At 43.6% G+C, this 26,529-nt stretch overlaps 1 protein-coding gene across 2 annotated transcripts in view; it reads left to right on the top strand.

Moving 5' to 3' along the window:
* Positions 1 to 26,529, top strand: part of LOC139584664 (kin of IRRE-like protein 3) — a 307,744-nt gene that overhangs the window by 198,428 nt on the left and 82,787 nt on the right. For both annotated transcript variants that reach the window (XM_071416785.1, XM_071416774.1), the window contains exons 4-5: positions 2,309 to 2,466; positions 4,340 to 4,490. In XM_071416785.1, coding sequence (XP_071272886.1) covers positions 2,309 to 2,466; positions 4,340 to 4,490 — 309 coding nt within the window. The remainder of the gene's footprint in view (positions 1 to 2,308; positions 2,467 to 4,339; positions 4,491 to 26,529) is intronic.

The raw sequence follows: 26,529 nt of genomic DNA, 5'->3' as shown, positions 1-26,529 counted from the left end.
GGCAGTAGTGGTGATAGAAGGCCGCGGTGGTGATGTCCAATGTCTAAGTATTGCATTGAAGTGGTGGTGATGACGATAGGCCTTATTTTGTATCTGTATCATGTAATATGTTACATATGAAGTGTATGGAAGTGCATATTGAGCATGTTAAGGGGTGACAGAGAGATCATTGACAGATGCTGCTCTCTCTCTCCCCTTCTCTCCCTTAATCTCTTTCTGCCAAGCACTCAGGATGTGCCAGCTGCATGTTGCCTTTGATTTAGGCGTGCCCCAGATCTGCTCTCTAATGAGCTGAGTGTTTAATCAATAATTCCCTGGAGTTTGAATACAAATCTAGGGTGATCAGAGCTGGTTTCACACAAGAATGTAAGTGTCATTAACGTGCTGGGATTCGGCGAAACTCTCCCCAACCAGCTACCCTCTTTCCTTCGGTCTTTCTTTCTGCCTTTCTTTCATTCTTTCTTTCTTTTCATCTTTCTCTTGCATGAAAGGAGGCAGACTCTCTGGTTTCTGCTTCCTCTTTTGCCTCTGAGTAATCGCTCACCTGTGAGAAGTGTCAGACCACACAAAGCAGTAGCAGGGGTGAGGATGATGATGTATAGCCCCTATGCAATGCAATCTAAGTGATTTCCTACCACTGAATGTGTATTTGAAATGTAGACTACTTGTTCATGATGATGTACAATATTTGGATTTGTGACTACGTTGAATTTATATACTTCAGCCCCCATGCTGCTTTGAAATTAAGTGTATTTTATTCTACAGTGCCTTCAGAAAGTATTCATACCCTTTGACTTATTCCACATGTTGTTGTGTTACAGCCTGATTTCAAAATGCATTCAATATTTTTTCAAAATTTTCTTTTAGAAATTCTTACAAGCTCTGTCAAGTTGGTTCTTGATCTTGCCATAGATGTTCAAGTCAATTTAAGTCAACACTGTAAGTAGGCCACTCAGGAACATTTAATGTCGTCTTGGTAAGCAAATCTAGTGTATATTTGGCCTTGTGTTTTAGGTTATTGTCCTGCTGAAAGGTGAATTTGTCTCCCAGTGTCTGTTGGAAAGCAAACAACCATGTTTTCCTCTAGGATTTTGCCTGTGCTTAGCTCTATTCCATTTATTTTTATCCTAAAAAACTTGCAGATGACAAGCATACCCATAAAATGATGCAGCACCACCATTTTTGAAAATATGAAGAGTGGTACTCAGTGATGTGCTGTGTTGGATTTGACCCAAACATAATGCTTTGTATTCAGGACATAAAATATGTTTTTTGCCACATTTGTTTTCAGTTTTACTTCCGTGCCTTATTTGTATTCTGAACAGGCTTCCTTCTTTTCACTCTTATGAAAGTTAGTATGTTGGAGTAACTACAATCTTGTTGATCCATTCTCACATCACAGCCATTTAACTCTGTAACTGTTCTGAAGTCAAAATGTACCTCAAATTGAAATCTTTGAACGATTTCCTTCTCTCCTGCAACTGAGTTAGGAAGGACGCCTGTATATTTGCAGTGACTGGGTGTATTGATACACCATCCAAATTGTAATTAATAACTTCACCATCCTCAAAGGGATATTAAATGTCTGCTTTTTTTTTTACCCATCTACCAATATGTGCACTTCTTTGCGATGAATTGGAAAACCTCCCTGGTCTTTGTGGTTGAATCTGTGTTAGAAATTCAGTGCTCGACTGAGGGACCTTACAGATAATTGTACGTGTGGGGTACAGAGATTGTGATGAGAGGTGTTGGGTTTGTGCCAGACATAGCGTTTTAGGTAGTCGTTCAAAAATCATGTTAAACACGATTATTGCATGCAACTTATTATGTGACTTGTTATGCACATTTTTACTCCTGAACTTATTTTAACTTGCCATAACAAAGGGGTTGAATACACAACAAAATGTGAAAAAAGTCAAGCGGTGTCAATACTTTCCGAAGGCACTGTACGTTTTCTTCCCGGACTGAAACATCAGACGTGTTACCCTGAGTTGGCATACAATGTCATAGCAGAGCCTGTTAAAGGGATAGTTCATCGAAATTGCAAAACAACATATTGATTGCCTTTTACACTTGCATTGGTTTTGGGCCAAACATGCTGAAGATTTAGCATTTAGAGACAGTGGCAAAACCTAAGCATGGATTGCTGTTTTACCATGTCTATAAACTGCTTACAGGGCAAAGAAACCAATATGTAATTTGTTGTTTGGATGAACCACTATTGTAAGTCTTTAACTGCTCTACAACAGTACACATCTAATAGAAAGTAATGCAAATCAAATAAATGCATCTTTATGGTACTCCACAGTTCCCCCTGATGACCCTGTGATTGTTGGAGCGCCTGTGGTGAGCCTAAGGGCCGGCGACCCCCTCAACCTGACGTGCCACGCCGACAATGCCAAGCCTGCCGCCTCCATCATCTGGATCCGCAACGGGCAGGTCCTGAATGGCGCCATGTACTCTAAGGTAAGGATGTGGGCGTAACTTCCACTAGGGATGGGGCAGGACATGTCCCCTCCCATTCTAAAATTGCAGTTTTATAATTTCACTGTAGCTACGGATCTAGACTGGGTATGGTTTGGGCTATTTTTGAGTGATCTCTGTGCTGACCTGACTCTTTCAACAGGACATCGCTATTTGTACATATTGAAACAAATTCAACACCTTAACCATTACACCAAGAGATTCAAGCGGACTTATTAAGGTTGCTACAATGTCCCCTTCCTACGGAAAGAGCGCCCATCACTTTTCTATCTGCAGTCACTCATACCCAGACTTTGATGGCATCACAGTAACATCATCCCACCTCTGACACCAATGTATAGAATTCAGGGGGTTGCACTGACCAGAACTCCAGTGAATGTCAACCTGACACCATAGCTGTTACGCCAAGAGATCCAAACCTCTTTGCTACATGTACTGTATGTACTGTAGGTACTGTATTTATTAACGGATAAATTCAATACATACTAATAAAACTGTTATTATAACTCTATACAAGACAGGAATCTAGATAAGTTGCACTCACTAAAAAGTTTTAAAGGTGCATGCACTGAAATTAAGTTTACATAAATAAATTGATTGTGCACCTGAAATGTGTCTTTTGGACCTTGATAAGAGGTGTACTCTCTCTTCCCTCACTTGGAGGAATCCTTCCCACTCTTCCTCTCTTCTCCTCTGTTTACTCATCCTTTCCTCGAAGTGTCCTGAAAAAGGCCTCGCTCTGTCAGTTTAATGGCAGCTGAGATTTTTTATTTGATTCACGGGGCAAGATGGACGTTTTGCTTTAAACATGACAAAAAAGAGAAAGCATTCCAACACTCTACATTATGGATGTGTTCATGGGCAATTTGTTCACTTTGTCAGCCCTGAGTAGGAAACTGAGAAAGTGAGAGGCCGCGTTTAATCTTGCAGTGTGATCTTGCTCGTTCTGGGGTGAGTCTAACCCACACAAACTGACTGGAGGGCGCTCCCTTCACTCATTGTAAGCCCATGAATTAGACACAGGCAAGCCACTTAGACATAGCCACTTATGTATTTCTATATCAGCGCTCTCCTTCCTGATTAATTAAATGTCTCAAAGCTTGAGAAATGTTTTTGGCGTTTTGAAAAAAAGAGACGACTATTTTGGGAAAATAATTATATTGGGATCTTGATGGTTAATAACTGACACGGAGAGTGTATAGCTACTTTGTTAGTACTTAGTATCAGCATCTGTATAGAACATTCGAAATGTGTCACATTTGATAATGATTGCATCATATTGAGTACACGTCACATTGTTAGGATGTCAAGTCTTTTTGATTCATCTGAATCTGTTAACAGCTCCATTTTAGACGCATCAGGATAAATCATTTTGGAGACAGAGATGAAGGATGAAGCTGGGTTTTGGAAAAACACACTTTGAGTCAGATCATGACTTGGCTTGGCATATCAAGGCATGCAAATGGAGGCAAACGATAGAGAGATGACTGATTCCATCTGTCCAGTATGACATCAGAAATCTGCAAGATATGTACAACTAAACTCTATAATATGTAATTACAAATATGTTACTACCACGTTATTACTATGTAATTCAGGGCAAGCCATTCTTGAGATTCATGAGGTCATACAGTTTGTATATATTGCATGATGTACTGTAAATCGATTGCTACCCACCTACTGTATTACTTGCAATGGCAGTGATGTGTGCTTGCCTTATTTGATGTGATGTGTGCTTGCCTAGTTGCTCTAGTCACTCTGGATAAAGATGCTAAATGAACACAGTGTAAATGTCATTTAAATAAGACATCTTGTGATGATAATAGGGACCTCTGGTCTTGCATTGTTTCCTCAGACACTGTTGCGGGACGAGCGAAGGGAGAGTACAGTCAGCTCACTCTACCTCTCTGCCTCCAACATCGAGACAGGCCAACAAATCACCTGTCGGGCCTCAAACAAGGCCTTGCCCAATGGGAAAGATGCCATTGTCACCATCGATATCCAACGTGAGTACAGCGCCCTATATCTCACACTAGCTCACACTAAACTCATCCATTGGTATATCTCTTTGAACAATCAAACACTGTCTTTATCCTATTTCTACTGCAGAATTCTACCCCTAACATTGCACATGCTAACCCAACATCTCCAATATTTATTGGTCTTTTGGAGGGTCCAAGGCTAGGTTTTGACAAACACTGTCAAAATGTGAATTCTATTAATTGCAGCACTTCCCATTCAAAGAATAATTCACATATTTGATATTGTCTGGGAGCACAATGGAAGAGATAATGTGTTTGATGTCGTGGTCTCAGCCAATGAAAATCAATGTTAGTGTTTGCTATTTGATTCTTCCTGTGTGTGCGGCCATTGTGTGCACTTCTCTTTCTTTCTTTCTTTCTTTCTTGTGCTCAACCTGCCACTAATCATTTATACAAAAATACTATCAAAAGAGATTCCTTCCGAATAGTGAAGGAACAAAATGCAATTGTCAGAAGGTATTATTTGATTACTAAAACCATTTGCCATAAGTTTTGATTTTGAACAAAGGGCTTTTGCATCCCTCACAGCTCATTCAAAGCTATTAAGTTTGACTAATAAAACTGAAATACTATTCAAGGAATCATTACGTTTGACAGCTCCATTCTTCCTCATCGTGCATTCTTTTTATTTTTGTGTCTCATCCAAAAGGAATCCTCTCCCCAAGCCTTGACACGGGGAGAGACAGAAACAAGAGCGCTAACTGACTAGCTGTTGTTGTGTGTACTGCCAGAGAGGGGCCTAATCGTTTTGTCATGAAAAACAATGGCACATTTTTCCCTCGCGGCAAATCAACTGCTGTATAAAAACAAATGTTTGATTCAGCTCTAGCTCTTTCTGTTTGGGTAACCTTGAGTTTGCCTGAAATAAAATATATACCTAGCAGGCAGCAGCAGCAACACTGGAGCAATAGTGATGCCGTTTGTGCTCGAATCGATTTGGGTAATAAGGTGAATCTGATACCGATCGTAAGCGGAGCTCGTTTGATAGGAATGAACTGCAACAATGCAGAGTTGAGGACAGGACTCTCCCCAATACACCAATAGTGGTGGAAGAACAAAGCCCCCCAAGAGTAACACACTCTATTGGCATGGCAAAGCTGTAGGAATCAATTCTCCTCAGGATGGAAATGTGAGAGATGACGACCCCCCCACCCCCCCGCCATAACAGACTGAGAAGAGCTTGAGCGATGGGTCTGCCTTTAGCACTCAGCATTAACCTTACTGATTTCCAATTGGGCATTTGCGTGGGCCCACCTAAATGTGTCTCTTGTTTCACTTTGCATGCGCATTCAGCAGCAAAGGGAGGGGTGGGGGGGGGGTAAAATAAAACACAAGGAAGCAATTTAGAAAAGTGGAAAGCCAGACATAAGCCACTAGCCACAGGCTCCCCTGTTACCGAGGGTGGGGGAATGGAAACAGGTGTTGGATGAATAAGTGATGACAGCGCGTGGCGAGGAGAAGAGGCCACGAGGCTCGTAGGGGTCCTCAGGGGGGCGCTGACTGCCACAAGGGGCGCCCTACTGTCACAGTAGCTAGTTAATATTGATGAGAGGCAGCTGGTTTGGGTGACGGTGGTGGGCGGTGTGGAAAGAAGCACACACACAAACACATGCCCCATAACGCATTGGGCAGAGGGCAGACAAACATGGGGGAGGAGGGTTAGCTTGGGACACGGGGCCCGTCTAGTTGGCGATTCCTAGCTCTCTGTCTATGTGAATGTGTTCCTGACCACCTGAATATCTGTGGTGATCCACTATGCAGTAGAAATGAGCACTGTAGAGTTTTATGTCTCATGGGTTTCATGACCACATCTTTATAACAATTCAATATTGATGAGATGGTAGACCATGTATCTAGAATGCAATCATCTCAGCACACACAACTCCCATGATGCTCTTCGGCACAACCCCAATACACACCCCCTCCCGACCTACTTATATTGTCCCCATTATGAACCACAATTATGAACAAACTTACAAGCAAGTATCTTGGTGCCCGTCTATCTCTCGTAGGGTAACGGTGGTCAACGTGACTCTCAATAACAATGTCTTTAGACTGTGGTGAAGGCATTTGAGGAGCCTGTGTCACAGTCTCGTCACATCCTTGAGTGGGTGCGGCTGATTCAGTGTCCTGAGAACGTGCCTGTGAGCCACTACTGGGTCAAGGTGTCACCCAGTAACAGTTCTGGACCAGACAGGACTGGCGGTTCTTTCGGTGTGGCTTTACTCAACAGTAATGGATCTGTGTGCCTTTTTCAGATGACATTCTATGCAGTCTTAACAGTGTAGGACACAGTCTGAGCAATGTCTGTAGCAGCAACCCACTTTGGTCCATTGAGGTAGTTCCTGGCTAAGACAATTTCTCTTGGATTGAAAGGGCTGTCCTTTGCTCTCAGTTCACAACATTTGACTTGACTCCTATTGTCACGCCCTGGCCTTAGTATTATTTGTTTTCTTTATTATTTTAGTTAGGTCAGGGTGTGACATGGGGTATGTGTGTGTTTTGGGTGATTATATGGTATAGGGGGTGTTGGTTGTAGTGTATGGGTTTGTGTTGAGTGTATGTGTCTAGGTATGTCTATGGTTGAGTGTAGGTGTTTAGGAAAGTCTATGGTTGCCTGATTTGGTTCTCAATCAGAGACAGCTGGTTATTGTTGTCTCTGATTGGGAGCCATATTTAAGGTAGCCATAGGCTTTAGGTGTTTGTGGGTAATTGTCTATGTTGAACGTTTGTAGCCTGTGTGTGTGCACTACGTTTATAGCTTCACGGTCGTTTGTTGTTTTGTATAGTTTGTATAAGTGTTTCGTTTCGTGTTTCATCTTCGTCGTTTTAATAAAAGAAGATGTATTCATATCCCGCTGCGCCTTGGTCCGTCTCTCCTCCACACGATCGTGACAGAATTACCCACCAAACAAGGATCAAGCAGCGTGATCAGTGGCAACAGGAGCAAGGAACAAAGGATTCATGGACATGGGAGGAGATTTTGGATGGAAAGGGACCTTGGGCACAACCGGGAGAATATCGCCTCCCTCGTGAAGAGCTGGAGGCAGCGAAAGCCGAGAGGAGGCGATATGAGGAGGCAGCACGGAGGCAAGGCTGGAAGCCCGCAAGTACAACCCAAACATTTCTTGGGGCGGCTTAGAGGTAGTGGGCCGAGGGCAGGTAGGAGACCTGCGCCCACTTCCCAGGCTAACCGTGGAGAGCGGGAGTACGGGCGGACACCGTGTTACGCAGTAGAGCGCACGGTGTCTCCTGTACGTGTTCATAGCCCGGTGCGGGTTATTCCACCTCCCCGCACTGGTAGGGCTAGATTGGGCATTGAGCCAGGTGCCATGAAGCCGGCTCAACGCGTCTGGTCTCCAGTGCGTCTCCTCGGGCCGGCTTACATGGCACCAGCCTTACGCATGGTGTCCCCGGTTCGCCTACATAGCCCGGTGCGGGTTATTCCACCTCCCCGCACTGGGCGGGCGACGGGGACCATTCAACCAGGTAAGGTTGGGCAGGCTCGGTGCTCAAGGGAGTCAGTACGCCTGCACGGTCCGGTATTTCCGGCGCCACCTCCCCGCCCCAGTCCAGTTCCACCAGTGCCTACACCACGCACCAGGCTTCCAGTGTGTCTCCAGAGCCCTGTTCCTCCTCCACGCACTCGTCCAATGGTGCGTGTCTCCCGCCCATTACCACCGGTGCCTACGCCACGCACCAAGTCTCCTGTGCGTCTCCAGAGTCCTGTGCATCCTGTTGCTGCTCCCCGCACTAGCCTTGAAGTGCGTGTCCCCAGCCCGGTACCACCAGTGCCGGCACCACGCACTAGGCCTAATGTGCGTATCCAGGGTCCAGTATGCCCTGTTCCTTCTCCCCGCACTAGCCTTGAGATGCGTGTCTCCAGCCCGGTACCACCAGTGCCTACACCACGCACCAGGCTTCCAGTGTGTCTCCTCCGGCCAGAGCCATCCGTCTCCCCAGTGCCATCTGAGCCATCCGTCTCCCCAGCGCCATCTGAGCCATCCGTCTCCCCAGCGCCATCTGAGCCATCCGTCTGCCCAGTGCCATCTGAGCCATCCGTCTGCCCAGTGCCGTCTGAGCCATCCGTCTGCCCAGTGCCATCTGAGCCATCCGTCTGCCCAGTGCCGTCTGAGCCATCCGTCTGTCCCGAGCCATTAGAGCCGCCCGTCTGTCCCGAGCCGTCAGAGCCGTTCGTCAGTCAGGAGCTGCTAGAGCCATTCGTCAGACAGGATCTGCCAGAGCCGCCAACCAGACAGGATCTGCCAGAGCCGCCAACCAGACAGGATCTGCCAGAGCCGCCAACCAGACAGGATCTGCCAGAGCCGCCAACCAGACAGGATCTGCCAGAGCCGCCAACCAGACAGGATCTGCCAGAGCCGCCAACCAGACAGGATCTGCCAGAACCGCCAACCAGACAGGATCTGCCAGAGCCGCCAGCGAGCCATGAGCGTCCAGAGCCGCCAGCCAGCCATGAGCGTCCAGAGCCGCCAGCCAGCCATGGGCAGCCAGAGTCGCCCGCCAGCCATGGGCAGCCAGAGTCGCCCGCCAGCCATGGGCAGCCAGAGTCGCCCGCCAGCCATGGGCAGCCAGAGTCGCCCGCCAGCCATGGGCAGCCAGAGTCGCCCGCCAGCCATGGGCAGCCAGAGTCGCCCGCCAGCCATGGGCAGCCAGAGTCGCCCGCCAGCCATGGGCAGCCAGAGTCGCCCGCCAGCCATGGGCAGCCAGAGTCGCCCGCCAGCCATGAGCAGCCAGAGTCGCCAGTGAGCCGGGATCGGCTGAATCCGCCAGTCAGCCAGGATCTACCAGAGACACCGAAGCGGATATTGACAATGCTGGAGTGGGGGCCACGTCCCGCACCCGAGCCGCCGCCATATTAGGGCCCACCCCGGACCCTCCCTTTATATGTCAGGTTTTGCGGCCGGAGTCCGCACCTTTTGGGGGGGGTACTGTCACGCCCTGGCCTTAGTATTATTTGTTTTCTTTATTATTTTAGTTAGGTCAGGGTGTGACATGGGGTATGTGTGTGTTTTGGGTGATTATATGGTATAGGGGGTGTTGGTTGTAGTGTATGGGTTTGTGTTGAGTGTATGTGTCTAGGTATGTCTATGGTTGAGTGTATGTGTTTAGGAAAGTCTATGGTTGCCTGATTTGGTTCTCAATCAGAGACAGCTGGTTATTGTTGTCTCTGATTGGGAGCCATATTTAAGGTAGCCATAGGCTTTAGGTGTTTGTGGGTAATTGTCTATGTTGAACGTTTGTAGCCTGTGTGTGTGCACTACGTTTATAGCTTCACGGTCGTTTGTTGTTTTGTATAGTTTGTATAAGTGTTTTGTTTCGTGTTTCATCTTCGTCGTTCTAATAAAAGAAGATGTATTCATATCCCGCTGCGCCTTGGTCCGTCTCTCCTCCACACGATCGTGACACCTATTGACGTCGCAATGTCGCTTTTGCGTTCGGAGGTTTGAGAAGGTCAAAGCTTGTGTGGAGATCTCTCTTCATGAGTAATGAGGAATGTTCTTGTATTTGTATTTATTATGGCTCCCCAGCTACTCTTCCTGGGGTCCAGCAAAATTAAGTCAGTTTATACAATTTTAAAAACATTACAATACATTCACAGATTTCACAACTCACTGTGTGCCCTCAGGCCCCTACTCCACCACTACCACATATCTACAGTATAAAATCCATGTAGGATAGAAGGACGCTGTTCAAGCGTTGGTGCAGTATCCCTTGACCCTGAGACGCTTTCAATGCATGTTTCATCGTCTGTACCAGGGCTTGGAACCAGTTCAGGGAACAGAACCGAAAACCGGAAAAAAATGACATTTTTCAAGGAACAGAAACGGAACCTGGAACAAAAGTGATCCATACTGTTCCGGAACAGAAGCGTTATTTTAAAAACAGGGGAACCAGTTAATAACCAGTTATTTTACATTCCAGGCATTTTTTTCCAGTCCCACAACAAAATGCAAAGCCTTCACTCTGTCACTCAGAAACATATTCCAGTGTCTGCCTGCAAGCTCAAATTCTTTGCCTGTGCATTTATAGGGTCCCCCCCCTCCGAAGCATAGGCTTCTGACTATACTGACGTTACATTGGCACTTGATTCAGAAGATAGGGAGAGAGATTTTTAATTAGCTAGAGATGAGATGAGGGCAGTGGGAAGGTAGGCCCCTAAATGTCATGTAATCTAAGAAATAAGGTGAGTAGGCAGCCAGTAAATTGCTATTAACTTTAGTGAACTATTAACAGAATATATTTACAAAATAATACATATAGGAGCAGTCAGCATAATACATCAGGATGCACAACTGCAATGCGTTTTAACTACTAGAGTCTTCCTCAAGAAGCGTTGAGCTAGAGACGAATGGATAAACTTTTTCAATGCTAGTTAAGATTACTATAGGCCTAGTTATCAACATTTCACGTTGGATTTATTAATTTCAAAAACGTAAGACGTGTTTTTAATTCTGGTACAGCTCTACACACACAAGCTTGTTAGCTAGCTAGTTCAAGCACATTCAAAGTTACTCCATAGAAGCCGCTCCTCCTAGGTATAATTCTGTGGACCTAATTCATATAACGCCTGTCATAAAAAGATGCCCAGCGCTTCAAGCCTCCTCCTCAACCATCTCTCGCTCTTTCCCCACCTGCAAAATTTCAGTTGCATCTTGCTCCATAGTCTTTGTCTGTGCATCATGCATGTATACAACTAGCTTGCCTGCTCTTTCTGCACTGACTGATGAAGTAATTTAATTAGCTAAATGTAAAAAACTTGATTTCACAGGTTAAAAAAGGCCTCCCGAGGGGTGCAGCGGTCTAAGGCACTGCATCGCAGTGCTAGCTGCGCATGTACAGATCCTGGTTCAATACCAGGCTGTGTGGATCTGTTCAGAACTAAACAATTGCAAAATAATTTCCAACTCCTGGTTTGTACAAACTTTTCTTCCAACCTATTGGTTGATGGATGATACGGTGCAGACCTGATGTGCTATACACCAATCACCGGGAGGAAAGTGGCCATTCGTAGGAGTGGCGATCCGATGGTTACTGAAAATCTTCTTTTGGCTGATATACCCTCAATTTTCATTTTGGAACAGATTGTTAGTTAACCATTAATGAAGCAAAGACATGATTTAATTAGTGCCAGAGAAACCAAGATGGCGGACGGAACACAGCAATGTAGATAACCTCAAGATTAAAACGTAATATTCAATATCGGTAAATTAGACTAAATATTTGCACTTCATAATCTGGTGGGTAAAAACCTTTAATCTGGATAACAACACAAAACAAATCATAAAACTAGAGAAATTTATCAACAAATATTACGAAAACAAGCAACACCCAAACATGACGGAGAGTAACACAGGGGAACCTATCGGCAAAACAAAAATGTGACTCTTCTACAGACACAGACAATTTAATCTTTTCATCACCGGGAATGGTAAAGGTCGAAACCGATCTGTTAAAATCAATAAATGACAAACTGTGCATACTTGAACTAGTCAGCAAATATATAAAAGAGTTTAAGGCAAGCCTCAAGATGAGTGACGAAAAAGCTGCGACATTGGAGAAAGACACAAACAAGTTAAAAGGGACAGTCAATAAGATTGAAACCGAAGTTAATGAACTTAAAAAGGAGAACATCGTTCTGAGAGAAGACTTACTTGACATACAGACTAGATCCATGAGAGAGAATCTGGTAGTTACAGGTATCCAAGAGAAAGAAGGAGAAGTTCCTGAATGTGTAGTTAGAGTTCCTCCTTACAGCGCTTCAGATCCCACACGAAGCTATCGACAAAATCCAAGACGAACATATACACCGCTTCGGACAGAGAGAGCAAAGGTATGAACGCCCAGTAGTTGACAAATTTGCTTCCTTTAAAGATAAAACAATGGTTAAAAGCCTGGGTAAAAGACTTGCTGGCACGAAAATAAGCATGAATGACCAGTTCCCGAAGGAAGTTCTGTATCCAATTTACAAGGAAAATAGATTGAAAGGGAAACGCATAGCTCTCGTAGTCGATACACTGTATTTTGATAACCAATTGTTCAGAGACAGAAAGACTACTCCATGGCTATTCTAAAAATTACAAAGTTCTCATAGAGGAGGCAAATAATGAAAGACACCAATACTATCGCTTTTCTATCTATCTTCAAATATAACTAATTGGAACACAAAAGCACTAATTCAACATGGTGGAGATGAAAACAGCAGACAGAGGGCACAGTGTGTGGGTATGGGTGGATGTATTGAGATGGATGGGGTGGTGTGTGTTTTTTGGTGTTTGGTAAAGGGTGGCATTAACTTCTCTGGGATATGTGGGACAGTAGCGTCCCACTTGGCCAAAAGCCAGAAAAAATGTAGTGCGCCAAATTCAAATATATTACTATAAAAAATCTATATTTCATGAAATCACACATGAAAGACACCAAATTAAAGCTACACATGTTGTGAATCCAGCCAACATGTCTGATTTCAAAAAGGATTTACGGAGAAAGCACACCAAACAATTATGTTAGCTCAGTACATAGCCACAGAAAAACCCAGCCATTTTCCCAGTAAAAGATAATAGTCACAAAAAGCAGAAATAGAGATAAAATGAATCACTAACCTTTGATGATCTTCATCAGATGACACTCATAGGACATCATGTTACACAATACATTTATGTTTTGTTCGATAATGTGCATATTTATATCCACAAATCTTTTACATTGGCGCCATGTTCAGAAATGCCTCCAAGATATCCGGAGAAATTGCAGAGAGCCACGTCAAATAACAGAAATAATCATAATAAACTTTGATGAAAGATACATGTTTTACATATAATTAAAGATACACTTGTTCTTAATGCAACTGCTGTGTCAGATAAAAAAAAAACTTTACGTAAAAAGCACACCATGCAATAATCAAACATAACAACATTTCTCCGCCATGTTGGAGTCAACAGAAATACGAAATTATAAATAATCATAAATATTCCCTTACCTTTGATCATCTTCATCAGAATGCACTCCCAGGAATCCTAGTTCCACAATAAATCATTGTTTTGTTCGATAATGTTCATTACTTATGTCTAAGTAGCTACTTTTGCTAGCATGTTTAGTGCACATGTCCAAACGCTCGCGCAAATGCAGGCGAACTCGGACGAAAACTTCAAAAAGTTATATAACAGGTCGAATAAACTGGTCAAACTAAGTAGAGAATCAATCTTCAGGATGTTGTTATCATATATATCCAATAACTTTCCAACCGGAGCATTCCTTCATGTCTGTAGAAGTTATGGAACGCATGGCGATATCATGAGGGAAGCGCATGACCAGGAACTGGCATTCTGCCATACCAATGACTGAAACACCTCCCATCTGGCCCCACATCACACTAGAGGCTTCATCCTACGTTCTACAGACTGTTGACATCTAGTGGAAGGCGTAGGAAGTGCAAACAGATCCATATCTTAAAGGGAATTGAATCGGCGATGAGTTGAACATTGACCAGTCTCAGAATTCTCACATTTTTTCTCAGGTTTTTGCCTGCCATATGAGTTCTGTTATACTCACAGACATCATTCAAACAGTGTTAGAAACTTCAGAGTGTTTTATATCCAATAGTAATAATAATATGCATATATTAGCATCTGGGACAGAGTAGGAGGCAGTTCACTATGGGCACGCAATTCATCCAAAAGTGAAAATGCTGCCCCCTATCATAAAGAAGTTGTTAAGTGAGTAAGAAAGGAAATGGTTGCATATCCCAGAACCAATGTATGTCTGTGAGCAGGGGTTGTGAGAGAGCTTTCAATTTTGTGCAGATGAGGAATATTCATTTTGTAATGAATTATACATCTTGTTTATTTATTCTCCTATCATGGTGGAACTGCATTTTAAAATAAATTATGCATCTAATTTATTTACTGTCCTACTGTATCATGGGGAACTATTTTTAAAAAAAATATACATTTTATTTATTTATTTATGATCCTATATTGATGGAACGGTACACCACCCTATACCCTAGACACCCACCTGAACGACGCAGACGCTAATGAGAAGTCCCTATCTGTTTTATGGGCCTGCTGTAAGCGGCCTGTATGCAGCCAAAATGCCGTCAGAGACCTTCTAGAGCAGCACCGCCCCCTCAAGATTCTGAACCTGCCTGGCAGGGTTGGTCCTACAAACCAGAGCCCCCTGATGGGAGAGCATAATATACAAGGAAATTCTCAAAGCTGCTAATGAGAACCTTGATGACCTTGTACCTAGCCGGTGGGGATTCCGTTAGGGTGCCCCCAGGCAGTGGCAGTGCTGGCAACACTAGCTGCAGTAACGCATGTGGAGATGGTTACACTTGGACATTCAGAGAGGGGGCATCTTATTGTGGCCCTGGTGGCACAAAATCAAAGGTTTGACTGCACAGAGATGCTTGGGAATATGGTCACAACGGGGGACCATGTGTGGGTGTTTCTGGGAAAGGGGGTATATCTGACCTCCATCACCTAGGACGTGACAATGGTTAATCAAATCTCCCCATTTCTGCCCATTTTTTTGCTCAGTTTTGCAGGCCTTCTCATACTGCTGCAACTGTATATGCATTCATTAATCAAGACCTTTCTTGAGTTGGGCTCTGGAATGGTGCAACTGTTGAGAATCTGAGTCTACAGTTGTTGTGGGGGAAAGGGGTTGAGGGGTTGAATTCAAGCCATTTTTCATTTCTCAATAGACTCCTGATGGTCACTCACTTCAATATTTTCCTCAACCATAGCAATATTTTCCTTAGTCATGTGCACTTCTTTCACTTCACTCACTGACGTTTCATCCTCAAGTTCGCTCATTTAGCAGTTTTTATTTCCAAAGTTTGCCTTCACAGTTGAATAAATGTCCTTTCCTTTACACATTGTATATTCTTCCCTTTTTAATCACATTGTTTTCCCGCTCCAACGTCCATCTCAAATCATTTTCTGCCATCCATGACTATGCAAACTCTCTCTCTCTTAGCTAGCTCGACTATGTACTTGCCTCTGCTAGCAATACACTGTGCTAACATTAGCCTAGACTGTATCATGGAAAATACGTTTCAGATTTGGTACTTCTAGTAAGACAGAATAGATCTTGTAGGTTCAGACTTACTCGTTGCATATCTTTTGTTATATCTCATGGGTTTCATTACTATGTCTTTATTACAATTCAATAATGATGAGATGGGAGACAGGAATCATATCAACCATTTATCTAGAACGTGATCATCTCAATACACACAACTCCCATGATGCTTTGAGACACAAACCCAATACATTAGTGATGGACATTCCAAGTCTTTTCAGTGAGTCTTTCATTTGGCTTTATTTGCCATAGAACCACAAAAAAAACTTCAATATGAAGCCCAAAAGTTAGGCTACTATTATGTCAGATTGTGAAATGCACGTTTAAATACAATTTTGCTTGACCAAATTATTAGACCGACAGCCAAAATATATATATTTTGTACGCAATGAAAAAATTGGCATGGACCAGATTGACACTCTCCACTATTTATTGTATCAGTGAGGGTTCACCCTCTTCAGATAATTATGCAAAAAAATATTGTTTTGAGCTCAAAATGCAGTAGTAGCAGTATGCAAATCAGGAAGCCAAATGAACAGCTCTTTCACCGATGTGCTTCAGTTTCTGACGTTCACCGAAAAGATCTGTTCAAACAGAGACCTTCGTTCGCGAATGACCCATCAATACAATACACAACAATAAGCAGGGGATTTTTTAAATGTATTTTCCAGCCCGCTGTTTACCAGGTACTTATCAATTCATAGTTGCATTGTAATTACACTTCCGCTTCTTTGGTACACAAGAAGCTACCAATTGTGTTATTTGAAGTAAGTACGAAAAAGTATCCGTTGTTACCACATAGTTTTTGTTGTTATTACTACCATGTAACCAACAGTAAGCAGCAGCTGAACCCTCTCTCCTCTGTAGGGAGACAAACAAATGAACAGGGGGGTTTATTGCATCCAATCATCTCCTTGCCTTGCTTATTAGCGAAGTAATGTGTCTAATCGGTGGGCAGCTAATGGGCTGTACCTGAGCATGCATCCTTTCAATGTCATTATTTGTTCTGGCACCCACCCTAATACAATAATGAATAAAAACATGAAATTAAAACCCTTGTAGAAACAACCGTCACTATCAAAGTGGCCTTTAATCACATTGTTTGATTTTAGTCTACTACAAATACCGTCTTATTAATACATGCACAGTGGTATCAGTACTACTGTATACAGTGTCTATATTAGGACAGTACGTCCTGCTGAGATTGAGGCTGTCCAATTATGGACCTTGCTGTACCGGTAAAGTGCATAAACAACAGGTACACTCCCCATATCGAACACATACAGTTTGTATAGTTGAAGTCGGAAGTCAACATACACTTAGGTTGGAGTCATCAAAACTCGTTTTTCAACCACTCCACACATTTCTTGTTAAACAAACTATAGTTTTGACAAGTCGGTTAGGACATCTACTTTGTGCATAACACAAGTAATTTTTCAAACAATTGTTTACACAGATTATTTCATTTATAATTCACTGTATCACAATTCCAGTGGATCAGAAGTTTAAATACAGTAAGTTGACTGTGCCTTTAAACAGCTTGGACAATTCCAGAAAATGATGTCATGGCTTTAGAAGCTTCTGATAGGCTAATTGACAATTTGAGTCAATTGGAGGTGTACCTGTGGATGTATTTCAAGGCCTACCTTCAAACTCAAAAGAAATTAGCCAAGAATTGTAGACCTCAGCAACTCTGGTTCATCCTTGGGAGCAATTTCCAAACGCCTGAAGGTACCACGTTCATCTGTACAAACGATAGTATGCAAGTATAAACACCATTGGGACCGCACAGCCGTCATACCGCTCAGGAAAGAAACGCGTTCTGTCTCCTAGAGATGAATGTACTTTGGTGCGAAAAGTGCAAATCAATCCCAGAACAACAGCAAAGGACCTAGTGATGATGCTGGAGGAAACAGTTACAAAAGTATCTACAGTATATCCACAGTAAAACGAGTCCCATATCGACATAACCTGAAAGGCCGCTCAGCAAGGAAGAAGCCACTGCTCCAAAACTGCCATAAAAAAGCCAGACTACGGTTTCCAACTGCACATGGGGACAAATATCTCACTTTTTGGAGAAATGTCCTCTGGTATGATGAAACAAAAATAGAACTGTTTGGCCATAATGACCATCGTTATGTTTGGAGGAAAAAGGGGGAGGCTTGCAAGCTGAAGAACACCATCCCAACCGTGAAGCAAGGGGGTGGCAGCATCATGTTGTGGGGGTGCTTTCCTGCAGGAGGGACTGGTGCGCTTCACAAAATGGATGGCTTCATGAGGATGGAAAATTATGTGGATATATTGAAGCAACATCTCCAGACATCAGTCAAGAAGTTAAAGCTTGGTCGCAAATGGGTCTTCCAAATGGACAATGACCCCAAGCATACTTCCAAAGTTGTGGCAAAATGGCTTAAGGACAACAAAGTCAAGGTATTGGAGTGGCCATCACAAAGCCCTGACCTCCATCCTATAGAACATTTGTGGGCAGAACTGAAGAAGTGTATGCGAGCAAGGAGGCTTACATACCTGACTCAGTTACACCAGCTCTGTCAGGAGGAATGGGCCAAAATTCACCCAACTTATTGTGGGAAGCTTGTTGAAGGCTACGCAAAACGTTTGACCCAAGTTAAAGAATTTCAAGGCAATGCTACCAAATACTAATTGAATGTATGTAAACTTCTGACCCACTGGGAATGTGATGAAAGAAATAAAAGCTGACATAAATAATTCTCTCTACTATTATTCTGACATTTCACATTCTTAAAATAAAGTGGTAATCCTAACTGACCTAAAACAAGGAATTTTTACTTGGATTAAATATCAGGAATTGTGAAAAACTGAGTTTAAATGTATTTGGCTAAGGTGTATGTAAACTTCCGACTTCAACTGTATTTAAGCACTTCATGTACATTTATGCAGTACAGTAAGCACTCTGTATGTACCCATTGCTGATACTTTACAGAAAGTTTTTTTTATTTTTAAAACAGCTCTCTCGTCCCAAAAAAACAAAGACGTTATTTTTGAGAGGTCCTTAAATTTTTTCCTTGGCTTTCTCCTGAGTGACACCACAATGATCTGCAAGAATCAATGCACAAGAAGGGCGCGAGTCCGAGGGCCTCCAGGAGTAATTGCATGTAGTGGATAAGAGCAGTGCAATAATACTGCTCTTTTTTTTGGGGGGGGGGTGTTGTGTCCACTGGGAACCACACACAGAGACACACACACACACACACACACACACACACACACACACACACACACACACACACACACACACACACACACACACACACACACACACACACACACACACACACACACACACACACTCTCTTTCTCTCTCTCTCTCTTACATAGCCACACACACACACACAATGTATCTCTTCACAGCAAAGACACACTCACTCTGCCAGCTAAAGTAAGAAAACTGCTTCATCAAGCTGAAGGAAGCTGCCTAGTCTCTCCCAGGAGTCTGCTAGCTCTCGCTAAAATATCCCCATACATTTACATTCACCAGAAGTATCTATCTCTCTATTAGAACCTCCCCATTAGCAACTTCACAGGTTTTTTGACAGAAGGCTCCTAAGGAAGTGAACATGATAGGTGAGTTTCATGGGGGTAAGGTTTGTGCCTGTGGGTGACTTAGCCTGTGAGCCCAATTTTGTCATAACCTTCATCATTGCATTGTCATAGATTTCATGGCAAATGAATTAGTCATTGGCTTTTTAAAATAAATTCAGCTTTAAAGCTGAAGATCCCTTGCCCCCCTTCCCACCAATGGAATGACTAATATGGGATGTAATATTGTCATCTGCAACTAAGCATTTATGAATCTGCATCTGGTCACATTAAAATAGACCCTCAGGATATTATGTACAAACACATGAAGACCCCTCTCCCAGTCATTCTCATTATACAGTTCCCCACCTCTCCCTCTTTTCAAACGGTGCATTAGCCTTCATAAGGTGGGTGGAATTTTATTTGTTTTGTCATTCCAGCCCATCCTTCTTTGTTTGCTATCTAATTTGCAAACCCTGCAGGTGTGTTTAAAAAAAAGATGAATCCTGCAACATAAGGCATTATGAATAGAACATCTGTCCGACGTGCAAATGTGTTTTCTGATTGAAATGCATTTGACTGTTAATGAGAAATACGGCCCACAGGTATCTGCTGTTTTGAATGTAGAACCGATATTCAAGTCAGTTGGAACCAACAGACTGGGGTAGATTGAGGCAGTCTTCAAAGGTGGATCAACTTTGAAAAGCACAGGCGTTTGATTTCCATAAGAATGACAAGCACAAAAACATTAACAGAGAATCAAGCAACAACAAGACCTTTTCGACAACTATTTTTCTTGAACATAATTATCTTTAGAAGTGTCTTTTTATAATTGTTGTCGGTGTTGTTATTCTGCCTTCCATTGTTCCCGAACAGTAGCTTGTACTCCCAAACTTTTCCATCAAGGCCAACCAATCAATCTTTCCCTCTTTGAAATATGAAGATGTTGTTTTACCATTGTCAGTCTGCTGTCTATTGTGGTTGAAGTACACACAATTGGAAAGCAGTAAATAAAAGCAGCTAAGGTAACAATAATGTCATACGCCCACTCCACCCTGTTCGGAGCTCCTCAACAAAGTTTGTTAAAAAAAAGCGTTTCTTCTTTCAACAAAGTAGTCCATCAGCAATGGGAGCAAACAGCACAACAATGATCTGGACCAGGTATCCTCCAACAGATAAAGAAGATATCTGGAGGTAACAACATGGAAAAGAGCAGCCATTCAAGATAGCAAATACATATGGTTATGTGACCAATAAAATTTAATTTAGCTGTTTTTATTTTCTGCTTTCCAATTGTGTGTACTTCAACCACAATAGACAGCAGACTGACAATGGTAAAACAACATCTTCATATTTCAAAGAGGGATAGTTTGATTGGTTGGCCTTGATGGAAACGAGTGATGTTCCAGACTTTGAAGCGTATGTCTTGTGGCATGTCAGCTTGTTTCTTTGGCCAACCTCCATTTGCTGCCGTGTCTCGGCCAATGAGTCAACGCAGTGTCCACAACTTAAACTCCCACCCAGAAAAGAAACGTGTTGCGCCATTGCAATCGTTCATTGAAGCGATGTGCGAATGCAATCACAATCGCTAAAATCAGCGCCCTTCACGTGACTTTACATTGAGGTTTCCCCTTTCAAGACTGGCAAAAGTACATTCTATATAACACAAATTGCTTTCCTCTTTCTAATCTCCACAAACTATTATAGCCATGCCAACACATAGATAGCTCGTTTTAGCACTACACATTTTGATATATTTTGATACATGGTGTATAGGGCTCGTGTGAGAGTTTGGCAGAGGTCAGAAGTAGCATATGACTGGAGTGATCTGCAGCTGAATCCCCAATCTCCTCTCACACGATATAGCCATGGCAGTTGAACTGAACTGGCCCCAGCTGAGAGCCTAGGGGAACACCTCAGGGGTTCCTCCTATGTCTCGTGCCCCCTCAGGTGGTAGTGGTATTCTGGGAAGTAAAGTCCAGCTGAGAGCCCATATGGAAAACTCCAGTAGGATAACTCAAGTGCCGTTAGAAGGGCTATAGTATAACACTCCTCAAAGAGTGGCATCTTGAGATCCCCTAGTTAGCCTAAACTGTACTTTTATCAGCCTGGCTACAGCTCTCTCTACCTTAACACACCTGACCTGACCATGGTGGTCATGGGAAATTTAATTGATGCAACTGCTCTCGGACTGAAATGTATATGGCTATTTCTGTATCACTCTGTCCTCATAAAAGTACTTAATAAAAAGTGTTTGGATAAAAAAACTAATATAAGAGTGTTTCTTCAACATATAGAAAAGAGTTAAGACTTGACCTAAGGATGTTTGCTTTTAAGTGGCTGCTTTATATTTTGGGAGATTTGGGGGCTTATTTATTTATCTTTGGAGCTGGGAGTATATTGTCAATCTTTTACCTGTAATATTCGAGCAAAGCTTCCTACAAGGCCTTTACGGGGGAATAACAAGCATCCCATTTATTTTTATGGGAAATTAATGAACATCTTTAATCCATGAAAGTTATTATTGTCACGGATCCCTCCGGAACTTTCATCACGCACACCTATCCCCTATTCCCACTGATCTCCCGGGTGGCGCAGTGGTCTAGGGCACTGTATCGCAGTGCTAGCTGCGCCACCAGAGTCTCTGGGTTCACGCCCAGGCTCTGTCGCAGCCGGCCGCAACCGGGAGGTCCTCCGACCGGGAGGTCCGCACAATTGGCATAGCGTCGTCCGGGTTAGGGAGAGTTTGGCCGGTAGGGATATCCTTGTCTCAGTATGTAAAATGTAATAAAATGTATGCACTCTACTGTAAGTCGCTCTGGATAAGAGCGTCTGCTAAATGTCTAAAATGTAAATGTAATTAGTATATATGTTTCCATTGGGCTGTCCATTGTTGTTACAATGTCCGTTGGTGCATGTGAGTACCTGTGTTGTGTTGTTCTGGCTTTCGTGCCACTTGTATTGTGTAGATGATAACAGGTCTCGTCCCGTGTTGTATAAGTGTGCGCTTGTTTTATTTATTCGAGGTACTCCTCACTCTTTTGTTTGGGTTTCAACTCAGTGTGTTTTGTTTACATGTTTGTTTGTGTCACGCCCGTCGAATAAATAAGTGGACCAAGGCGCAGCGCGAGTAGAGTTCCACATATTTATTACAGTGACACTTCAAAACAACAAAGAATTAACGAACGTGCCATTCATAGCGCACATAGGCACTAAACAAAACAATATCCCACAACGCAGGTGGGAAAAGGGACACACTAAGTATGATCCCCAATTAGTGGCAACGATATTCAGCTGCCTCCAATTGGGAACCATACTCACACACCAACATAGAACTATAATAACTATTAAACCCCCCTAGTCACGCTCTGACCTATTACACCATAGAGAACCCCGAGGGCTCTCTATGGTCAGGGCGTAACAGTAGCCCCCCCCCAAAGGTGCGTACTCCGACCGCAAAACCTGAACCTAGATGGGGAGGCTTAGGGTGGGCAACTAGCGTCAGTGGCGGCTCCGGTGCGGAGCGGGACTGGACGCCGTGCCTGGACTGGGCACCGGCGCAGAGGAAGGCTCCGGCCATGGAGCGGGACTGGATGCCGTGCCTGGACTGAGCACCGGCGCAGAGTAAGGCTCAAGCCTTGGAGCGGGACTGGACACCGTCGCTGGAGACTCAGAATGGTGACACACTCTCCAGGGCGAGTGCGGGGAGCCGGCACAGGACGTACCGGACTGGGGAGGCACACTGGAGGCCTGGTGCGTGGAGCCGGCACAGGTTTCACCGCACTGATGACACGCTCTTCAGGGCGAGTGCGGGGAGCCGGCACAGGACGTAACGGGCTTGGGAGGCGCACTGGTGGCCTGGTATGTCGAGCCGGGACAGGTTTCACTGGACTGACGACACGCTCTTCAGGGCGAGTGCGCTGCAGAATACTCCTAGCCAACACCTCTCTCCGGTATCCCTCCTCAAACTCCTCCATCGACTCCCAGAGGTCTCTGGCTCTCTCCTCTGCTCAGCCGACCGCCCCTTGTGCCCTCCCCCAAGATTTTGGGGTTGCCCTTGGGCTGTTTGTGGCCATGGACCCCGGCGTCGTCGCTGTCGTCCTATACTCCTTGGCGACTCTCGCGTCCCGGGATAGGCGGGACGGTAGCGTCCCACTTGGCCGAAATCTAGAAAAAATGTTGCGCGCCAAATTCAAATATATTACTATAAAAATCAATATTTCATGAAATCACACATGAAAGACAGCAAATTAAAGCTACACATGTTGTGAATCCAGCCAACATGTCTGATTTCAAAAAGGATTTACGGGGAAAGCACACCAAACAATTATGTTAGCTCAGTACATAGCCACAGAAAAACACAGCCATTTTCCCAGCAAAAGATAGTAGTCACAAAAAGCAGAAATAGAGATAAAATGAATCACTAACCTTTGATGATCTTCATCAGATGACACTCATAGGACATCATGTTACACATCATGTTACACAGATTTAACAACATTTCTCCGCTATGTTGGAGTCAACAGAAATACGAAATTACATCATAAATATTCCCTTACCTTTGATTATGTTCATCAGAATGCACTGCCAGGAATCCTAATCGTTGTTTTGTTCGATAACGTCCATTACTTATGTCCAATTAGCTACTTTTGCTAGCATGTGTAGTACACGTGTCCAAACGCTCACGCAGATGCAGGCAAGCGTCGGACGAAAACTTCAAAAAGTTATATTACAAGTCGAATAAACTGGTCAAACTTAGTAGAGAATCAATCTTCAGGATGTTGTTATCATATATATCCTATAACGTTCCAACCGGAGCATTCATTCATGTCTGTATAAGTAATGGAACGCAAGGCGATATCATGAGGAAAGCGCGTGAGCAAGAACTGGCAATCTGCCAGACCAATGACCCGAAACACCTCCCATCCGGCCCCACATCACACTAGAGGCTTCATTCAGCATTCTACAGACTGTTGACATCTAGTGGAAGGCGTAGGAAGTGCAAACAGATCCATATATTACAGGGAATTTAATAGGCGATGACTTTAACATCAACCAGTCTCAGAATTCTGACTTCCTGTTTGGATTTTTTCTCAGGTTTTTGCCTGCCATATGAGTTCTGTTATACTCACAGACATCATTCAAACAGTTTTAGAAACTTCAGAGTGTTTTCTATCCAATCGTAATAATAATATGCATATATTAGCATCTAGGACAGAGTAGGAGGCAGTTCACTATGGGCACGCAATTTATCCAAAAGTGAAAATGCTGCCCCCTATATCAAAGAAGTTAAACCCCCCTAGTCACGCTCTGACCTATTACACCAGAGGGCTCTCTATGGTCAGGGGGTGACAGTGGGTGACAGTGCCTTTACATGGCACGCTGTAATTTGGGTAATAATAAAAAAAAAACGTATTACGCATTCCTGCGCCTGTCTCCCGATCCTTATACCAATGTGACAATTACCAATAATGCACTGGCAAGATCTGTTGAATGAAAAACACACTAAGCTACATAAATAGATTTTTATAATCTCCCCTTGGCCAAAGGGTCAGGAGGTAATTTTGTATACTTTCTAAACCTTTTCCTGATAAGTCAAACACAATCAAGGCGACACAAGTCAAAGTGAAAGAGTTCCATTTGCTTATATCAAAGATCAGAGGTACTTTTGAAGAAAATCCCAGAGAGCGTTTTTGGAACTAGCAGCACAGAATGGGCCCCATCGCTGCACACATCTAAAGCACTTTGAGAGTTACAGAGTGAGAGAGCGTTTGATGGTTCCGGGCCCCCGCTATCCATCTCTGGCGTGCTTCTGGGGCTGCTGAGGCTGCCTAGGCTAGTGCCAGGGGTCATTTGGATACAGCCTGTTGTATTTTCACAATCCCACTCTGTTTCAGTCATTTCAGCAGCAGATTATTTAACTAAGTGTGATTTGTTTTGAAAACAGCCCGAAAAAGGACCCTGACGGAGACATCGCTCCCAACGCTCCCACTGAAGGCACATTCAGTTCATTCGTCTGAACACTGTTGTTTGCTTCATTTGTTTAATTTATGTGTTAGTTACTTTCATCCGGAGCGGTCCTTCATCACGGGTATTCTTTAAAAAGTTGCGTACATTTCTAATGTAGCAATTAGCAAGTGAAACGAGGCTCCAATTAATCTGAATGGAAAATATCAGCCATTACAGAGGAGAGTATTAACGAGCCCTTTCCGCTATGTTTGTTGTTTGCTTTGTTTTGCTCTTTTATCTCCAATATTTGCCTGAGTGAATCTTTAATTAACCGGTTTAAGCACTGCTGTGTGAAAATGTCTTACCGGGGATCAGGATAGCATCAAACTCCAGCCACTGCAACAATGTTTATACAGTTGTTAACAAGCTGCTTCTTGCAATCACACATGTCTGACTGACAACTGAATCCATCTGCATTCGATTGGGGTCACACGCTCACGCACGTGCCTGTGCTAACACACAAACATATTCTCACACAAACACACACAGACAGACAGACAGACAAACAAACCACACACACACACGCACACACACATCTGAATCCACTTACTCCATTAGGGGAATCAATCTGGTTTTACAGACACTAAAAAGTCCACGACACGGTTAGCCCTTGTAGCTGCGACCGCAGATAGTCCCGGGCTTGTGGCTGATTAAATCCCTACTGTTTTCATCGGGCCTGCAAACTGTGCTGGCTGGTATTGCGTGGAGTACCAGAGGTAACCTAAGTTTCTACCATCATGCCACCCAAAGCTAAAGAAGGTGGGAGGTATGGAGAAGACAGTAGTTTGACATTCACAGAAGCGTGATCTTTTAAATATTTTAAATATCTACAAACAATTGTTACAGAAACAGGAAAATAGCTTTGTCAAATTGCTAGTGGACTCAACTAACAAAATAATGGATTATCTGACCAGAGAGGTCCAAGACTTTTAGAACAGTTTGCAGTTCTCCCAGGCAGAAGTGGATGTCCTGTAAGAGATTTGCAGCAAGTTGACAACAAACTGTAAGTCCACGATAGATGTCATCAGCACTATCTGTCAGTCATTATTACAAATGACTGGGAAACAGACTATCTAGAGGGACAATCCAGGAGGAATAACATTGTTGTGGATGGCATACCAGTCTCCCCATGAGACCTGGACGGAGTCTGAGGAGAAAGTGAGAAAAAAATCACTGCAAAGCTGCCGATGGATCATTGGAAGATTGAGGCGGAGCGCGCCCACAGGTCTGGGAAATCTGCAACCAGCCCAGGTGACAGACCCAGGCCAATAGCGGTCAAGTTCCTAAGGTTCAAGGAAAAGATCGCTGTTCTGGAGAAAGCCGTGAACTT

The sequence above is a fragment of the Salvelinus alpinus genome, chromosome 1 (genome assembly GCF_045679555.1).
Source record: "Salvelinus alpinus chromosome 1, SLU_Salpinus.1, whole genome shotgun sequence".
NCBI lineage: Eukaryota > Metazoa > Chordata > Actinopteri > Salmoniformes > Salmonidae > Salvelinus > Salvelinus alpinus.
Note: the sequence above shows the minus strand (reverse complement) of the source record. Positions and strands in the feature narration are given on the sequence as shown.